Source organism: Haliotis asinina, chromosome 6, assembly GCF_037392515.1.
Source record: "Haliotis asinina isolate JCU_RB_2024 chromosome 6, JCU_Hal_asi_v2, whole genome shotgun sequence".
Classification (NCBI taxonomy): domain Eukaryota; kingdom Metazoa; phylum Mollusca; class Gastropoda; order Lepetellida; family Haliotidae; genus Haliotis; species Haliotis asinina.
This window is the reverse complement of record NC_090285.1, coordinates 46,360,584-46,377,803: the sequence shown is the minus strand read 5'-3', so window position 1 is coordinate 46,377,803 and position 17,220 is coordinate 46,360,584. Positions and strand designations below refer to the sequence as shown.

Genomic DNA, 17,220 nt, shown 5'->3' with positions numbered 1-17,220 from the left:
TTCACGAAACACTAAGGTGATCGTAAGTCACTGAGGTAACCTTAGTGCAGTGTTAAAGAATGGGAGCTAAAGGTAACCTTAGTAAAGGCTGCCTCGTGAAAGGCGTCCCAGACCTATATGATGTTACTGTCAACGGGGATGTGGTTGTTGGGAATTTGTTCGGTATTAGATGAACATTACGTTGACGAAGACAAACGAATATGTTGATGAAGACGAAGGCATAGTTTAGTTGTTCAAACTTCTTTAGTTGGTTTCACAAGACATGACAAACAAGTATACATGAATGAGGTGAGCGGACTTCCAGCTCAACCCCAGGGCCTTTCCTGCGAGCGGCAGACAGTCGAAATGCCGGTCTCCACTCTCGCATCTCACGTGCAGTATGGATCTGAGTATACATGTATATAGTTTTTAATAACAATAGACAGGCAAAGATTCAACAATGAGGAACAGATAGAGAAACTAATAGCACTTCCTTCTACAGTTGATGTGGTGACAGACACAGACAAGGGGGATGACCAATAAAGACCATAAATGTCATATACAGTAATTAATGGAAGTGACAAAGAGGAACAAGGTAGCTGGCAAAGCAATGTACTCTGCGGTAGTGATGAAGATCAGGATTGCAGATTGAATAATAATAACTAAACAACATATAGCCTGGCTACATAGTTTTTGGTCTGTAGAAATAGTAGACACTATAACAACTTCCCTCTGTTCCGTAAAGCTTGGACCCCAAGCTTAAATATTGAGTCCAAACTGATGGGAGTGAAGCTTTGTAACTACCAACAGTGCGAATCAGTGCATAATCACTGTAAAGTGATTCTTGATGTCATTGACATCCCGTGCAGCAAGTATATCTATGCATCGACGGTAAGAGAGTGATCATCTTGTCAATCTGACACCAGAAAAATAATCATAGGATCATTGCAATGTACATTTCACATTCTGGTATTGGCTACTTCGGACAGTTTCAAGAAATATTTCAAAGTCTGAGCATGATATTCAAATCTGGAGTCTGGCTTTGTGGTGATGCTCAGTACCAAATAATGATAATAATTAGCGTCATAAAAATATGCATTAAACATCTCAGCAAATATTTCAGATTAAGAAATTTCAAACCAGGAGTCTAACTTTACCGCACGACTCAGACGGTACTTGTGGGTACTGTGGCCCTTTTAAGTATGATGGGTGCTCTTCCAGTGTCTGTGACGGAGCTTGCCCATATAGTGTGGGTGCTATGCCCAATAAAAGAAACAATACTCCTACAATGGTGGCTAATCCTGTGTCGTCGACAGAGCTTGCCCACATATTGTGGGTGCTATGGCCAATAAAGAAGTGTTATTAACAACCCTACTCTGACTTCAAAGTTCTAAAATTCTGAATATTGCTTTGCTATTAATGCCTTAATATTGACACATGATAAAAATGTGGTTATGGGTATCTGGACAAAAGAATATTTCTATTCTGACTTCATTCTGTATCTATATAAGTAATCAATGTTCACATGCACGAAATACAACATGGTATAGACATAGGAAGGTAGTAATGTACTGGTCTATGATCAAACATACCTGGTTGCACGTATCAACAATAACGAGTACATAAAACGTATTGTACTGAGTCCTTTGAAGGCAACACAGACAAGTAAGTCCTGATGAGCTGTCTTGTACACAATGTCAATGTTGAAGATGTTCATAAGGTGGCTTCTGGATGAATACACGATCTCCATGCTGATGGCTGTGATAAGATTCTCTATGGGAGAGACGCAACTACTTTCTTGGTCTGTCATATCTTGCTGTTCCATCCTTAACTTGTAGGTTGTCCATTAGGTGGTTGCTGTATGATGCTCCATTCAAGATGGCAGTGTTGAGGATCCATGGCCATGTTCGCTTTCAATCTCTTCGTTTTGACGTAGAACTTGAGGAATCATCCTTGATACATGATGTTAATGGTAGGCACATAGAGAGGTTTCAAGATCCGGAGTAAGCTAACAAGTTACTCTACCCGGATTCTCCACCAGTTGTTAACGGGGATGTGGTTGTTGGGAATTAGTTCGGTATTAGATGAACATTACGTTGACGAAGACAAATGAATATGTTGATGAAGACGAAGGCATAGTGTAGGTGTTCAAACGTCTTCAGTTGGTTTCACAAGACAGGACAAACAAGTATACATGAATGAGGTGAGCGGACTTCCAGCTTAACCCCTGGGCCTTTCCTGCGAGCGGCACAATCCTGCTCGCGGTCGTCCCTACACAGACAGTCGGAATGCCGGTCTCCACACTCGCATCTCACGTGCAGTATGGATGTGAGCATACATATATATAGTTTTTAATAACTATAGACAGGCAAAAATTCAACACTGGACAGATAGAGAAACTAATAGCACTTCCTTCTACAGTTGATGTGATGACAGACACAGACAGGGGGATGACCAATAAAGACCATAAATGTCATATACAGTAATTAATGGAAGTGACAAAGAGGAACAAGGTAGCTGACAAAGCAATGTACTCTGCGGTAGTGATGAAGATCAGGATTGCAGATTGAATAATAATAATTAAATAACATATAGCCTGGCTACATAGTTTTTGGTCTGTAGAAATATTTGGACTGGGCTGTCCTGAAGTAGACACTATAATATTACAATGACTGGACCGTGCAAACCGTACATCATGGGCTTCAACAATTAGACAGATTTCATCTCAGTATGGATTTGGCTACACTTAGACCATGCAAGATTTCGGCAATAGACCACTCCTTCTGTCAGAAACAAAACAATGTATCATCGACGTAGATATTCAACAATGGCAAACAGACGTTAAGAACTCTAAACTATTCTCTTCCAAAAAAGTAGGGGATCTTCATTTTTATTTATTTACGATTAAAAATATTTAGGAGATTTATCGGAGTCAATCAATGTTGATATGATATTATTGAATGTTTTGAGAGCGCATCATCATTTGCACTTCCTTACAACCATAGTTACTTGGAATGTAGTCGCTTTTGACAGATGACTGGTGAATGGCATGTAATTTGCATGTATACGATTTTCATTTTAAAACCAATTACTAGAAACAAACACTATCAAATGTTTGATGCAATATGAGTGTCAAAATTCATGTTCTAAGTGGAAAAAACGTAAAAATAAAAAATGGGACCCCATGCTCGTGTATGGGGCTACTGCATATCATGTGCACGTGCATATCATGCGTTGTGTTTAGGGGTGGTAATAAAGAGAAATGGTGGTGCGTTCTGAAGATGTCTGTCCTGGAAACGTTTGTTAACGTTTACACTTCCTATCCAAATTGAAGACTCAGATTCTTTTTTTAAAGGGTATATCTTCATATTCTACCAACAATATCTAACTCAGGTATATTCCAACGTGCATTAAGCTCTTCTCATTTGAGGGACACGAAGTTTTAGAGTATAGTCTTGTTGCTTCATAAAGTGACGAAAACCACGAAGAATATAGCTTCATTCTGAGTGAGTGAGTTTGGTTTTACGCCGCTATTAGCAATATTCCAGGCACAGAAATGGACTTCAAACATTGTACCCATGTGGAGACTCGAACCCGGATCTTCGGTATTACAAGCGAACACTTTCACTGCTAGGCTACCTCACCGCATAGAACAGGCAGATGTGCTTGATATTTCGTGATCAACACGAAGTCTATTACATATATTTCAGCAAACCAAATTTAGTTTTCACTACCATGGTTATCACAGTAAATGCTGCCTTGTCTATGTAATGATTTTGCACTCAATCGTAACATTCAATACTTTCATTCCCAGTCTTAAATTGAAACGTGTTAAGATTTTTTTTCTCTTTGTTTTCTATCTTTATAGCTGAGCTTATAGGTTTTGATATAAATGCAACACTCTTCCTTGAATTAACCCAATTACTACAGGTTTCCTCGTGTATTGCATCAAAGCTAGCCCGAAATACCCCATTTCTAATATCTATGACTGACAATATTTTGGGCATAACGTCAAAGATCTTAACTTCTTATCTTCAGATATATAATAACAGTTCGGCATCAATTATTCGGCAGTCTTAATGTAGAGAGGGTTCTGTAACATATGTCAAAATCAAAAAGACGCAAAATGCCGGAAACATTGTGTCGACACCCGTGAGGTTCCGGGTTAGAATTGATATCAAGTTTCAGTAACCCATATTGTCGTAAGAGGCGATTAACGAGAACGCGTGGTCAGGCTAGCTGACATGGCTGACACGTGTCATCGCATCCCAGGAACAGATCGATGCTCATGCTCTTGACCACTGGATTGTACAAACTTGATTATTTACAGACCTCCTCCATATAGCTGGAATATTCCTCAGAGTGGTGTAGAACTATGTGTTGAGTTCCTTTTTCGGTGTTTTATCCTTAATTTCCTGGAGCGGTGGGGTATTCTAGTGATTAAAGCGTTCGTTCGTCACGCCGAAGATACGGGTTCGAACTCCCACATGGGTACGATGTGCGAAGAACATTTCTGGTGTCCCCTGCCGCGATATTGCTGGTATATTGCTAAAAGTGGCATAAGACGAAAGTCATGTCCATTTTCTAAAGACGTTTGAACTAAGTTTCCTTGAATACATTAAATCTACCTTAGTTTTCGAAAGTTGTCGTTTCTGATTGGTTAATCAGACGTTACATAGCTCAGCAATCAATCTTCCTTTCAAAAACCGATTCATCAAGTACTGTGGGGAAACTATATGCAGGTATAGGTTACAAAATTCAACAATACATGCAATACAGATAGAAAACTCGAGGAATGTAGCGAGGACCTCGAGAGTATTTCCAGGGAAAATACTAAGATCCGAGACCATATATGGTTTCTGCTAAGACGTAACAAAGCTCTAATCAACAACACAAAATGTTTAGATCGTGATTAATTGATATTTCGAGGTGATTCAAATAAATAGTCAATGCATCCAATTCTGTGTAAACAGACATGTTTTGCGTTTGAATTTAGGGGCATAATGCCGAAAATATCCCGTATAAAGACATATTCCAGAACAATATTTGTCAAAACAAATTTTATGTATACTTAAATTAGCAGTCAGTTCATTTTGTCAGTATTTGAAGCACAAACACACATATAAAGGTTCCGTTTAAGTAATAAAGATCAGATCTGCATCTAAAATATTGTTTCGAAAATATTATATATTTCCCCGATCAAATACAGCTTTGGTCTATTTCATGCGGTGTTTATACTCACTGCTTACAAAAATAGTTACAAATACGTTGAAAGAAATTTATAATAATGTCGTATATTTAATATACATGATAAAAATGTTCGTTTTCAATGTTTCAAAGAACGTACGTCCAAAATAAAAATCAAAAAGGTATGAGTCCAACTTTATTGGACGGGCTATCCACAGACGCCTATTCACGGGTGCGATCCCACTACTGCGCGACACGGGGACTTTTGCCTGCTGCATTTCTGCCCTGGGCCGATGCGTCCCTCCTTAGACAACCTGGTGATATCAGACTCCTCCGATGTCACCATATTGATGCCGGGCTTAGTGCGGACACCCGATCGACATAGCACGCCTGAGGACAGAACCCCCGCCCTCAAACCGTCCCCACACCAGGCCTCCAAGTAGCTAGATTACAGGAGCACGCCACAACTCCCAGCCATCAGTGTTGGTGTTTTAACTTTTAGTCGTTCATGTACGGCCCAACTCGAGTAATTACTGCGATATTTTAACAGTTTGTACCTGATTATATGCGACCCGCCATGCATACAAAACACAGACAAATTATTTCCAATGAAAATTACCTATTTTATCGAAAAATGACCACGAGAAATGTTACCGGTGATCGGGGACACTGTCGCCCGTGAAATAAGATCCTCCATGTCCGGTCATTCCTGCAAGTTTTGAAGCTGGGTGTATGTATTCTGAATGCCATCACATAGAGTAGGGGCTCTGTATTCAATATGATATCAGATATCACTTTGAGACATCCGTATCAATATCAACAAAAAATAGCCGATTGTCCTGACGCAGTCTTTGCGGAAGAAGCTCGCTCTCCAGTCTCAGCAGGGAGCCTATATAGAGAGTTTCTCCCTGGTCTCAGTAAACTTAGTCTCAGTGTATTTCGTTACACTCCACCACTGGAGCTCACGTTTTAGTGGCTAACTGTACTGAATACATACTAACCCAACTGATGTAGTTATATGTGGTTTTAAGCACAGGCGCTTGTATTGCTGAAAATAATACGTCCTGGGTCCAACAAGCGTACACTGATATCCATACACCTTCTTTATATGTGTATGTGTATGGATATCAGTGTAGGCTTGTTGGCCCCAGGACGTATCATGTTCAGCAATACAAGCCCCTGTGGTTTTAAGGGGCAAGTCTAGATGTGGTTGAACGTCGTGCAGTCTGTTAAATGCACAATGTGGTTTGGATATTTTCAGAAATTATCATTTAAATTCTTATAGTTCATACGTTGGAAAATGTGCAAGTCTTATTATTCAAAGCCCTATCTATCTAGATCTAGTCTTTACTGGCATCTAGTAGCATCTAGATCTAGTCTTTACTTTAAACATGCCTTTGCGATCCTTAAATTTAAACTGGTCTGGAATGTTTTCCCCATCAAATTATTTGAAATATTACAATGCCTCGAGCAAACCTCCAAACAATCCGTCCCTTATGTAAATAAGAAATATGTGCATTCCATTCTTTATCTGCTAGGCGAATCATACCATTGAAATGTGAAGATCCCGTTTGGAACTGATCTTCAGCAGCCATTGATCTCGTAAAAGGCCACCAGGTTCGTTCTGTGAAATTGTTGAGCACTTCAGGTCGTCATACTGTACTGAGTTGACAGACGCACATATAGAGCGCCAGTCACTAGATCATGCATGAATAGGTGGTCTAGTCCAAACGCGTTCTGTTTCAAATCGCTATTTCGCTGGAATTTTGCTCGTGCAGCGTAAAACACGAAGCAGGCAAAATAATTTTTATCTTGCGAGAGCATCCCGTAACGATCATGGAATCACCGAGAAAATTACGACCAATTTGCTTTCGCGTCAGTGGTCAATACGTTTGATTTGACAACAGTACTTAGTTGTGAGTATCGCAAACTGCCTGAAAATTTCACGCGTTGCTTGACAAACGATCCATAAAACATACACAGCATCAATCGTTTCATTCACTGCAACTTACATCTCATAATATCCATTTCCCATAGGTGGAGAATGTGCTTTACACCGCCTCGCTACCTTCGGAACATATCGGGCCTATACGTCACAGTTCGCCGATTGGTTGAATTTTAACCTTCGCTTCGTGTAACAAAGATCCTGTGAGTGTGTTCTAAATGTTTCATTTGAGTTACTTCCCTTCGACAATATGGCATTTCGGTTTGGCGAAGGCATGAGATCTAACGCAACCGTTGAATCCCTCGTCGTGGAGGACAACAAAGAGCCAGAGAAACCGATAGACCGAGAAAAAGTACCTTTATTTTTAGTTATCTCATGCCACGATATTTTGTAGGCGTAAGCATTGACACCACACGGTGGATTATGTCCAGTTTTCGTTCAACTGTGGAGATGATAGGTATAAAGTAGTTTAAAATAGGAACAATAATATGGCTTCATAGAAGAGTCTGTGAAGTCCACGTCGTTGATCACAAGTCTTTCGAGAAGTGCATTTTACTAATTATACATTTGAGCCATATTCTTTTGTGTTTTAATCAGTTTATCAAACAACAATCATACTCCAAAGAAATAAGATATTTTACTGACTGCTACAGGGATGCACAGCCACAGGTTATGTGTAACCGATCTACGGACTAGCGAGAAAACTATTAAGAAATTCAGCAATTTGAGTTTTCAGAAATTTTGCACAGGTAGTTACAGTGTCTATGCTTTTATTTTATGCTGACTAAAATACCATCAAAAGGTTGTAAGTTAATGTCGTTGTGAACATGTAGTAACATGGGGTCTATTTTCTTTGTTACCGAAGTTATCATGGTCATTATGTTACCGTCTAGCAACCAGTTATCATCATGTACCAGTTATCACCAACACCTGTCTATAGTGCTTGCACGACCGCTTGACTTGTACTTCAGTAGTATTTCACACACAAGCACATCACAATAGCGATAGGCTATTAGAGTTAAAATCAAGCAGTCTGCTCAAGCACTACAGCCAGGTGTTAGCGATAACTGGCCACTAGCCAGCACGTCTGTGAACTGTTTGTGTATTATCTGTCACGTCAGTATAAATACAGTATTCACTTTAAGTAGATTTGAGGTGTGTATACAGTGTTTGCCCTAGACATGAAAATTCAGGAGTAATCATGACTCCCTTGTGTTCTGAGATGGAGTCATGGACATGTCTTTAGGAGTCAACTTCAGTATGGAAATTCCATCAAGACATCAGAGGGGATAGTGTAATAATGATAAAAATATGGTAAAGCAGGTTAAGAATTTAATTTATGGAACATACCGTTTAGATACAGATTTTAAGGGGCAAGTTAGGACCTGAGTTTATCTATGAGTATGACCCATACTGTAATGTATGGTACATGTCATTTCCAGTATACGCACAAGACTCTTAACAGCTCCCCAGCTGAGTTTCAATGTGTGATCATTTTGGGGGAAAGTTAGTGACATTCTTTTGCCTCTTTTCAACAGGAAAAGCTTCAGGAGTATCCAAAGAATATTTTATGTCCCCTGATTTTTCTACATTTGTAAATTATTCTGAACAACTATTGCAAAATGTCCTGTTCCCAATGTAAGGAATTGAAATGCTCTCATTCCAGACATGTCCCCTCCTCTTGAGAGTCTTCTGCAGCACTGGACGGCATCATCCTCTCAGTGAATTCTCCCGTGGCAACACACCAACCAACGAGCTGCAGATCTACACATGGTATGTTCACAGTCATGGGCAGTCATTATGTAGAATCAAGACATTAAAGGGGCACTGATGCGGAGCGAATAATGTTTCTCGTCAACGGTCTAATTACGAAACCAAACCGCAAATTGGTCAGCGCCCGCTCCTTCGACCGTGACGGACAAAGGAACTGGGCTCCTGTCCATATTAGCACAATTTCTTCGCCTAAACAGTCAGGAGGCCGGATGCCCATCATATGCCATTTGTTTAAAAATATCCATGGTATTCCTTGTCTGATCGTAACCAAATATCCCAGCAGTGTAGTTCTTTTCGGATGCTTGGATGGTATAGTTACTGATCCAATTTGATCCTATTTCTGTGTTTTTCACATCGATATTTGATCATGTTACATGAAAATATGATGTCTACAGGCACGTAGCAAGCCATTTGTTTCAGTATGGAAGATTGCAAAGCTTTACATATAGGTAGTTTTGAGTGTTGGTTCAGCTGTGATAGCAAATATCATACGTCAATTTTGGTAGCTATGGTAGCTACAATGGTTTATTATTTATGATAACAAAAACACACGGTTGATTTATTTGAATTCGTAAACAAAAAACGATGACTTTGCCTTTGGTAGAGAAATCTGAAAATTTTCTTACGTAAAAACCCCTTATTTCACCTATTTACCCAAGTACACAGCAAATACCTGTGTGTATTCCTTATTTAACGAAATTCCGTTGGTATCTGCAAAACAGTTTCGGCCCATAAGTGTTTTCAGGCTGCATGCGACACAGAGATTACATCTTCCTTGCTGTAACTCGCGTTTGAACCTACACGTGTTATTTGTCATCCTTCTCTGGATGGTCAATTAACGAATTTATAACAGATATAATTAGTAGTAACACCACTTCGGTTACTCAACAAAGGTTCCCATGTGGCATTTCTCCTGTCTGGAGTAAATACTCAACATTATAAATTAAGGTCTGTAATTGCAAATGTATTGTATGTTATGTAATATGTGCATGTAAGTGATGCAAGAGGGTTTATCAGCTGAGTTGCAAAAACAAACATCGATCAAAGGATTAACCGATAACACACTGATTGATTAATTACTTTTATCTCCTAGCGGATTTGTCAAAAGGCAGTGTGTGTAGATGACTACACCCTGTCGTAAAGAGTGAGTGCAAAAACAACATCCTCCCTTCAAAGAATTAACCACCCTTGCGCTCATTGATTGATTGTTCATTATTGGTTAACTAAATTACTTAGAATAGTGGACATCATACAATTAGTTGCCAGGTGTGCTATCTTGGGAGACCAATGAGAGGTTTATCTGGTTTTCACCAACGAAAGACGTGAAACGATGTGTTACTTTTTCGCAAACTAGACAGTTGTAAGACACGCGACACAGAGCATGATTATTTACCAGCTGCAGATGAATGGAATACGATTTCTTTTATGTGGATATTGATGGATGCATTCCTGAACAAGGTAGTAGCCTGACATTGTTGCTATAAAATTAGTCTGTTTTACATTCATTATTTGCAATTTGTTTTAATTTATTTGTTGTAGCATTCAGCAGAATCTGTATGACAGAAAACACACACTAGATCGCGTATGTGTGTGAAATAGGATCCACATTGACAATGTATAAATGTTGCTGTTATGTTAGAAATTTACTATGAGTATAAGCAGGTCGTGTGTTCTTTTATTAATTTTCAGAATCATACAAATATGACAATAAACTAATTAGTGTTATGAGACAAAATATAGAGACGTACATTGGCTTCGTTATTTTTCCGCCCTAATAGTTTTTTACCATTTCTACCACTGGCAGATGATTAACCTTCAAAGTGTTTCATTTGTTTTCATAATACATTTGTAATGAAGTAAAAATGACTTCACCTAAGTTGATCTGTCTATAATTAAACTATCAGTTGCGCTTACGGAATGCGCAGCAGAGGTCACGAACCAGTCACGAATTCTGGGATATCATCCGGGTACTCACGGGAGAAAAACAATAACAAACGTTTACACCAGTCCACGGAAATTGCTCCGCATCAGTGCCCCTTTAACTTGTGTTCAGTGATATTGAGGTTTCTCAACCCATTTTCAATACTGGTGTGTCAAAAATATGTTTGTGTTGTCATAAGTTAGGCAGGCAGTAATGAATTAGGCATGCAATAGAGAATTACCAAGCAGTATAAGCAGTTCTTATCTTGGCGTCCTTAACTCAGTCACTTGTAACCATGAAGATCTGGTCAAGATTTGCTCTTCAACAGACCAAATCAGAGAACTTTACCCACTGGAACTCTGCCCACCACAACCTTTTACATGGAGGAGCTTTCCCCATGATATAAATTTTTGCTTAACCGAAAGACTTTTTTTCTCTATATGTGAGAGAAATCAAAGAGTAATTTGTTTTGATATCTGAAAAGGATATTGATTATTGTGGTTAAATTTCCTTCTGTGTAGAAATTGTGATGGACACAGTTCCTACTGGGCAAAGTTCCATACCCATACGCTAGTTGGAGGCAATTAATGGGATCAGATGGTCAGACTGTATAGATAACAGTTAACAGTTGTATAGGTCGATGCTCATGTTATCACCCACAGGTTTGTCTGGTCTGTTAGTAACAGACCACTGCCATATGGCTTAAATATTGCTAAGTGAGGAGACGAACAATTCACTAACAAAACCACAACATTTCTACATTGCACATGGATATTGATGACCACTTCTCTATGTAGCATCTATACTTCCTGTACTAAACTGTTTCCTGGCTCCCTCAGCATGCACCAGCTTGTGATATGCTAGCCAGGGGACCAGCTTACTTCCAGTACCAGATTTCCAGTGACAAGCATATTATTAAAGAAACAGTTCTTGTTCCAGATTGTAAAGTTCCTCATTTCTAAATAGAATTGTTTTAGAAAGCTTGAGATCACAAGTAGAATTTTGTAGTTAATTAAAAGCAGGATGCTTGCTCTTAGAGTTGGAGGTATTGTCTACAGTGCCAGTTTGCTGAAGTAGGGATAACCAGATGATTAAAGCAGTTACACATCATGCCAAAGACCTGGTTTTGATAAACATCTTTGCCCTTATTCTCGAAATGTTCGTAGCCCTAACTTTGATCGTAGCCAATGTGTTAAGAATGGGCTTAAGAAGTTGGAAGGGCTACGGACGTTTCGAGAGTAGCTATCCTCATGATCCTGGGCCCTTATTCTCGAAATGTTCGTAGCCCAAGAATTCTTAACTTTGATCGTAGCCAATGTGTTAAGAATGGGCTTAAGAAGTTCGAAGGGTGCAACAAACATTTCGAGAGAGCTAGCCTGGGCCCTTATTCTTGAAATGTTCATAGCCCAAGAATTCTTAACTTTGATCATAGCCAATGTGTTAAGAATGGGCTTAAGAAGTTCGTAGGGCTACGAACGTTTCGAGAATAGCTAGCCTGGGCCCTTATTCTCAAAATGTTCGTAGCCCTAAGAATTCTTAACTTTGATCGTACCCAATGTGTTAAGAATGGGCTTAAGAAGTTCGTAGGGCTACAAACGTTTCGAGAATAGCTAGCCTGGGCCCTTATTCTCAAAATGTTCGTAGCCCTAAGAATTCTTAACTTTGATTGTAGCCAATGTGTTAAGAATGGACTTAAGAAGTTCGTAGGGCTACGAACGTTTCGAGAATAGCTAGCCTGTTCATATTAGAACATGCCTTAAACAACCTTAAGTAGACGGACACAGTTGAAACAAAATACTTATTCTCCCAAAAGTTACGAAACATTGCCTCTGTTTCCAGATGTTTTTTGGCATTCAGAACACATTGGACTTGATTGACGATTAACACCAAATATTTTGTTTTTTAATTTTGTTTATGAGATTTTATTCAATCCTTCTGACCTCTTTGATGTCACTGTAGTTTTAAGTGTCTAAGACCTGCATCAGGTGTGTGAAATATTTTCCAGATTTTGCTAGCTGTTTGGGCAAGTTATGCCCAAACGTTACCACCCCACAAAACCGTTCAATGGCACCAAATTTGAATGTAGGCACGTGTTTGATCATTATGTGCCAGTAGGACATGCATTATTATCAGGCCATCTTGCATGATTTTAAAGTGTATCATAACTTAACAAATCAGAGAGAGTAATGTATTTTCAGGTGGACTCCTAAAAATTCACAAACCAGTTAGGTTAGAGGCTAGAGATTTTCTGGCCTGAATGGAATTTTACCAGCCTCAAGCTTGTGGGACAGTGGTTATTTTGCACACTGCCTGCATGAGCTTTGACTTGCCCCCGTACACTGGTACACTGAAATACTGTGCATAGCAGTTTTAAACTAAACTGTACATGTATACACTCAGTAATTTGTAGATTTATTACTACAGTTGGGGGCGGTGGGATAGCCTAGTGGTTAAAGCGTCCACTTTAAAGGTCCATGTCCGCTTCCCCTCATGGGTACACTACAATGTGTGAAGCCAATTTCTGTTGCCCTTTGTCATGATATTGCTGGGTAATTGCTGAAACTGGCATGGAGCAGAACCCACTCACTCAACCCTTTTGAACTGAGGACTTTTTTTCTGGTAGAAAGGTGCAAGACTGCTGGTGTCAAGTCAGTCACCACCTGTAATTTCACTCATGGATGTGCATGCAATGAAACATGCAGTTATGCACAGGCACTCAGGCAGAGACACAAACAGACAAGTTCACACAGAGCTAGACCAGTGGAGTCTTTCCATAAATACACACATTTAGCCACATGTGAACATGTCACAGGCATTTCACACCTTCTAGATTGTAGGCTTAAGCACAGACAAACTGTAGCACAAATGGAGTTGCGCAGCATAGAAAATATGACCAGTCTTCTGATATGCAAGCGAAGCGAGCAAAGGTTGGCAACATACTTTCCTCGCTGTCGATCAAAAAATATGTATCATGTCAAAATAAAATATCGCCACCATCAAAGGTACACCCCCATTTCCTTATTTGGTTGTGCTGTCAGATTTCCTACCCCATGTTAAATAATTACTCACATTAAATGTTTTGTTCAAAATTTTAAGCGCCACTTGTAGTACTCAGATCATTCTTTGCCTCCATTACCCCTGCCAACTTCCAGTTGAACGAAGTGATGGAACAAAAATAAGCAAAAATTAAAAAGAAATACCATATTGCTTAATTTTATCATGAACCTGTTGGAGTTTGTCTTATCTGTTGTTGCTATTGTTAGAATTTTCGTAACATTTATTCTACATAAAAACACTTCTGGCATAATGGGCAAATAAAGCAGGGGAGGTAACTGTAAGTATTCCATATGGAATAATATCCCTCCTGTTCCTTCCCTCTGTTGAACCGGAGGCTGGAAGGGGGAATGGAGGTGAAGAAAGGTCTGATATACCATGAGTTGAGCTTAAAATGTTGAATACAACATAGTTAATGTGAGTAATTGTTCAACATGGGGTTGGAAATGCGAGAGCACAACACAGTGAAGAACTGGGTGTATACCTTTAATGATGGCGATCTTTTATTTTGACATGAAAAATGCGTTTCGAACCAAAGCGAGGAAAGCCAGCCTTTGCTTGCTTTGCTCCCATGTGAGAAGACTGGTAATTTTCTCTATGCTACACAACCCATTTGACCTACAGTTTGCCTGTGGCTAAGCCTGTGGTCCTATCAGTAACTATGAACTTCCATGATTGCAGACCCATGAAGGTCCCGCAGTAGAACAGGCCTTCAGCAACCCGTGCTTGCCATAAAAGGCGACTATGCTTGATGTCAGAGGCAACTGACGGGATCGGGTGGTAAGGTTTGCTGACTTGGCTGACACATGTCGTCATATCCCAGCAGGGGTTCAAATATTTTTGAAAGCCACAGGGCAAGTGACTTCAAGAAAGTAACTTGTCCTGACTAAGAATGAAGATTTTTTGGATATCAACTTCTTTATATGAGAACACAACATTTCGGAGTTAATGCTTACTCCTTCATCAGGTGATAGAGAATGGGGTACAGAGCTATATTTATATGTACAGGTAAAACAATAACAAAGTAACAAGTGGAATGACTTAACGAAAGCTGGAAGCCAGTATAAACAAGCACTGATAGGAAACCGACAGTTATGATAACAATGATAGAAGCCAATGGTAATACATTACAGATGATGGGATATGTTTACATAACACAGGTAGGGGGGTAAGGACGATGTACATGATGGGGGAAAAGGATGGAAGCCAATGGTGGATGATGTTTACATAACACATGATTGGGGATTAAGGATGATGTACATGAGTGCATGAGGGTTGATGGACATGTTTACATGTCGGTTTCCAATCAGCGCTTGTTTATACTGGCTTCCAGCTTTCGTTAAGTCATTCCACTTGTTACTTTGTTATTGTTTTACCTGTACATATAAATATAGCTCTGTACCCCATTCTCTATCACCTGATGAAGGAGTAAGCATTAACTCCGAAACGTTGTGTTCTCATATAAAGAAGTTGATATCCATAAAATCTTCATTCTTATGCATTTCACTTCTAAATGCCCTTCAAAGACTTGTCCTGACTAATTGTCCAATTGCCCCGATTTTATGACACAATGTTTGATGTTAATATTTACTGGACTGTTTATTGAAGAGTGATAAATTTCAAAGAATGTTAACTCTACATTATTATTATTGCAAAATGTAATAGCCACATTATGAGCAAATATGAAATCCAAGTTTATTTGCAGTTTTAAACCATAAGTGGAAGTTATCTAGTAGTCCATGGACAAGTAAGATATCATTATTTGATTGCCCAATATGAAAACTGACTTGTCCCGGGTGTCAGGATTTTTTAACCCCTGCCCAGTTATGTAGATCGATGGTTATGCTGTTGATCACTGGATTTTCTGGTCCAGACTTGATTATTTATAGACCTCCTCCATAGAGCTGGAATATTGCTGAGTGCGGCATAAAACAACAACCAACCAATCACCACATCTGGTACACTGAAATACTGATCAGTAGTTTTAACTAAATTGTATGCACTTAGTAATTATATCAGTCATTTATGCAGAATCTGTCTCGCTCCAATGTTTACTGAGCTAAGAACGTCATCTTCTGATAGGAAGGTGTGAGATTGTCAATGTCAATGGAACATGCAGACAGGCACAGGCACACACAGCCATCTGACCCAGATGGATAGTCACACTGACAGTGAGCCACACACACCCACATTTAGATACATGTATCCATCTCACAGACACACACTCTCCTAGACTGTAGACCTAATTGCTACTTCTAGAAATGTGAACCACCATTGTTGCAGGATGGACGCCACACTGAAGGAGCTGACCAGTCTCGTGAAGGAGGTCAACCCTGATGCCAGAAGGAAAGGAACTTTCTTTGACTTTGCCATCGTCTACCCAGATCCTCGGTCCCCAACACATCGCCTGCGAGAAATTGGCACCACATGTTCAGGGAGAAAATCTGCAGATGACACAGTAACACTTGCATCAAAGAAATTTCAAATTGGCGATTTTCTGGACATTGCAATCACACCACCCAGACAGGGACCCATTCCTTCAAGACCCCGACGTCCATACTAAAATTTCACAATTCTGAATGATTTCAGCTGTCTGGGGATAAGTGAACACTTGGTTTTATATCAGATTCAGTCCATATTTCCACTACAAGGTTTTAATATTGTGAAGAAATTGTACAGTACATTAGATAAACATTTCAATTTCTTTGTCTTTTCTGTTTTAATAGACAGTATGACTATATTTGTCATGAACATTTTCTGGTTTAGAGTTTAGAGATGTATCAGTAATGATCATATATCATGCTCATTTCATGTTAACTCATTTTACTTCATGAATAAAATGTGTCATTTATAATGTATGGCTTATTCTTTATACAGAAATAGCTGTGCCCATAATTATATACTTATATTCAGCTGACAAGGGTCATATTTTGCAGATTGGTATAACATATATTGCTGCTGACTGTGGCATAAGTCACCCCAGAGACCCTGTTTCGCTTTCCCCTATATGTATACCAAGACCATTTCTGTTGTCCCCACCATCATCTTGATAGATTGTTGCTAAAAGTGTTGTAAAACTAAACCTACATACTCCAAACCACCTTTGAGATGCCAGAATTTAACTGACAATATTATATAATGGGTACCTATTCCCTACCAGGTGAATTTTAGTACACTTGACTAAGGCCCTTGCCAATTAGGAGACACCATATGTTTTAGTGAAGGGCCGGTCTGAAGTGCTAGGTGCCCTTCACCCATCCTGCCCTCCACAACTAGTGTTTGTTCATTTCACTGTGTGAAATGTGTAGGGGCATATGCCCCCATTTCCAATCAGGACTGAAGGATAATTCATTTCAGTCCC

The 17,220-nt window shown here is 39.4% G+C and overlaps 1 protein-coding gene across 1 annotated transcript; it reads left to right on the top strand.

Moving 5' to 3' along the window:
- The first annotated feature begins 7,324 nt into the window (after positions 1-7,324).
- LOC137286602 (histone deacetylase complex subunit SAP18-like) lies at positions 7,325-16,713 on the top strand. Its single transcript, XM_067818550.1, has 3 exons — positions 7,325-7,463; positions 8,778-8,884; positions 16,143-16,713. The coding sequence occupies exons 1-3, from the start codon at positions 7,362-7,364 to the stop codon at positions 16,420-16,422; spliced, it is 489 nt and encodes a 162-aa protein (XP_067674651.1). The 5' UTR covers positions 7,325-7,361; the 3' UTR covers positions 16,423-16,713.
- Positions 16,714-17,220: the final 507 nt, after the last annotated feature.

What these genes read in the sequence shown, in the direction of transcription:
- LOC137286602 (XM_067818550.1), top strand. Translation starts at nt 7,362, where the DNA reads ATGGCATTTCGGTTTGGCGAAGGCATGAGATCTAACGCAACCGTTGAA. An exon ending in AACCGATAGACCGAGAAAAA is followed by an intron (nt 7,464 to 8,777) that starts GTACCTTTATTT and finishes CTCTCATTCCAG; the next exon opens with ACATGTCCCCTCCTCTTGAG. An exon ending in GAGCTGCAGATCTACACATG is followed by an intron (nt 8,885 to 16,142) that starts GTATGTTCACAG and finishes CCATTGTTGCAG; the next exon opens with GATGGACGCCACACTGAAGG.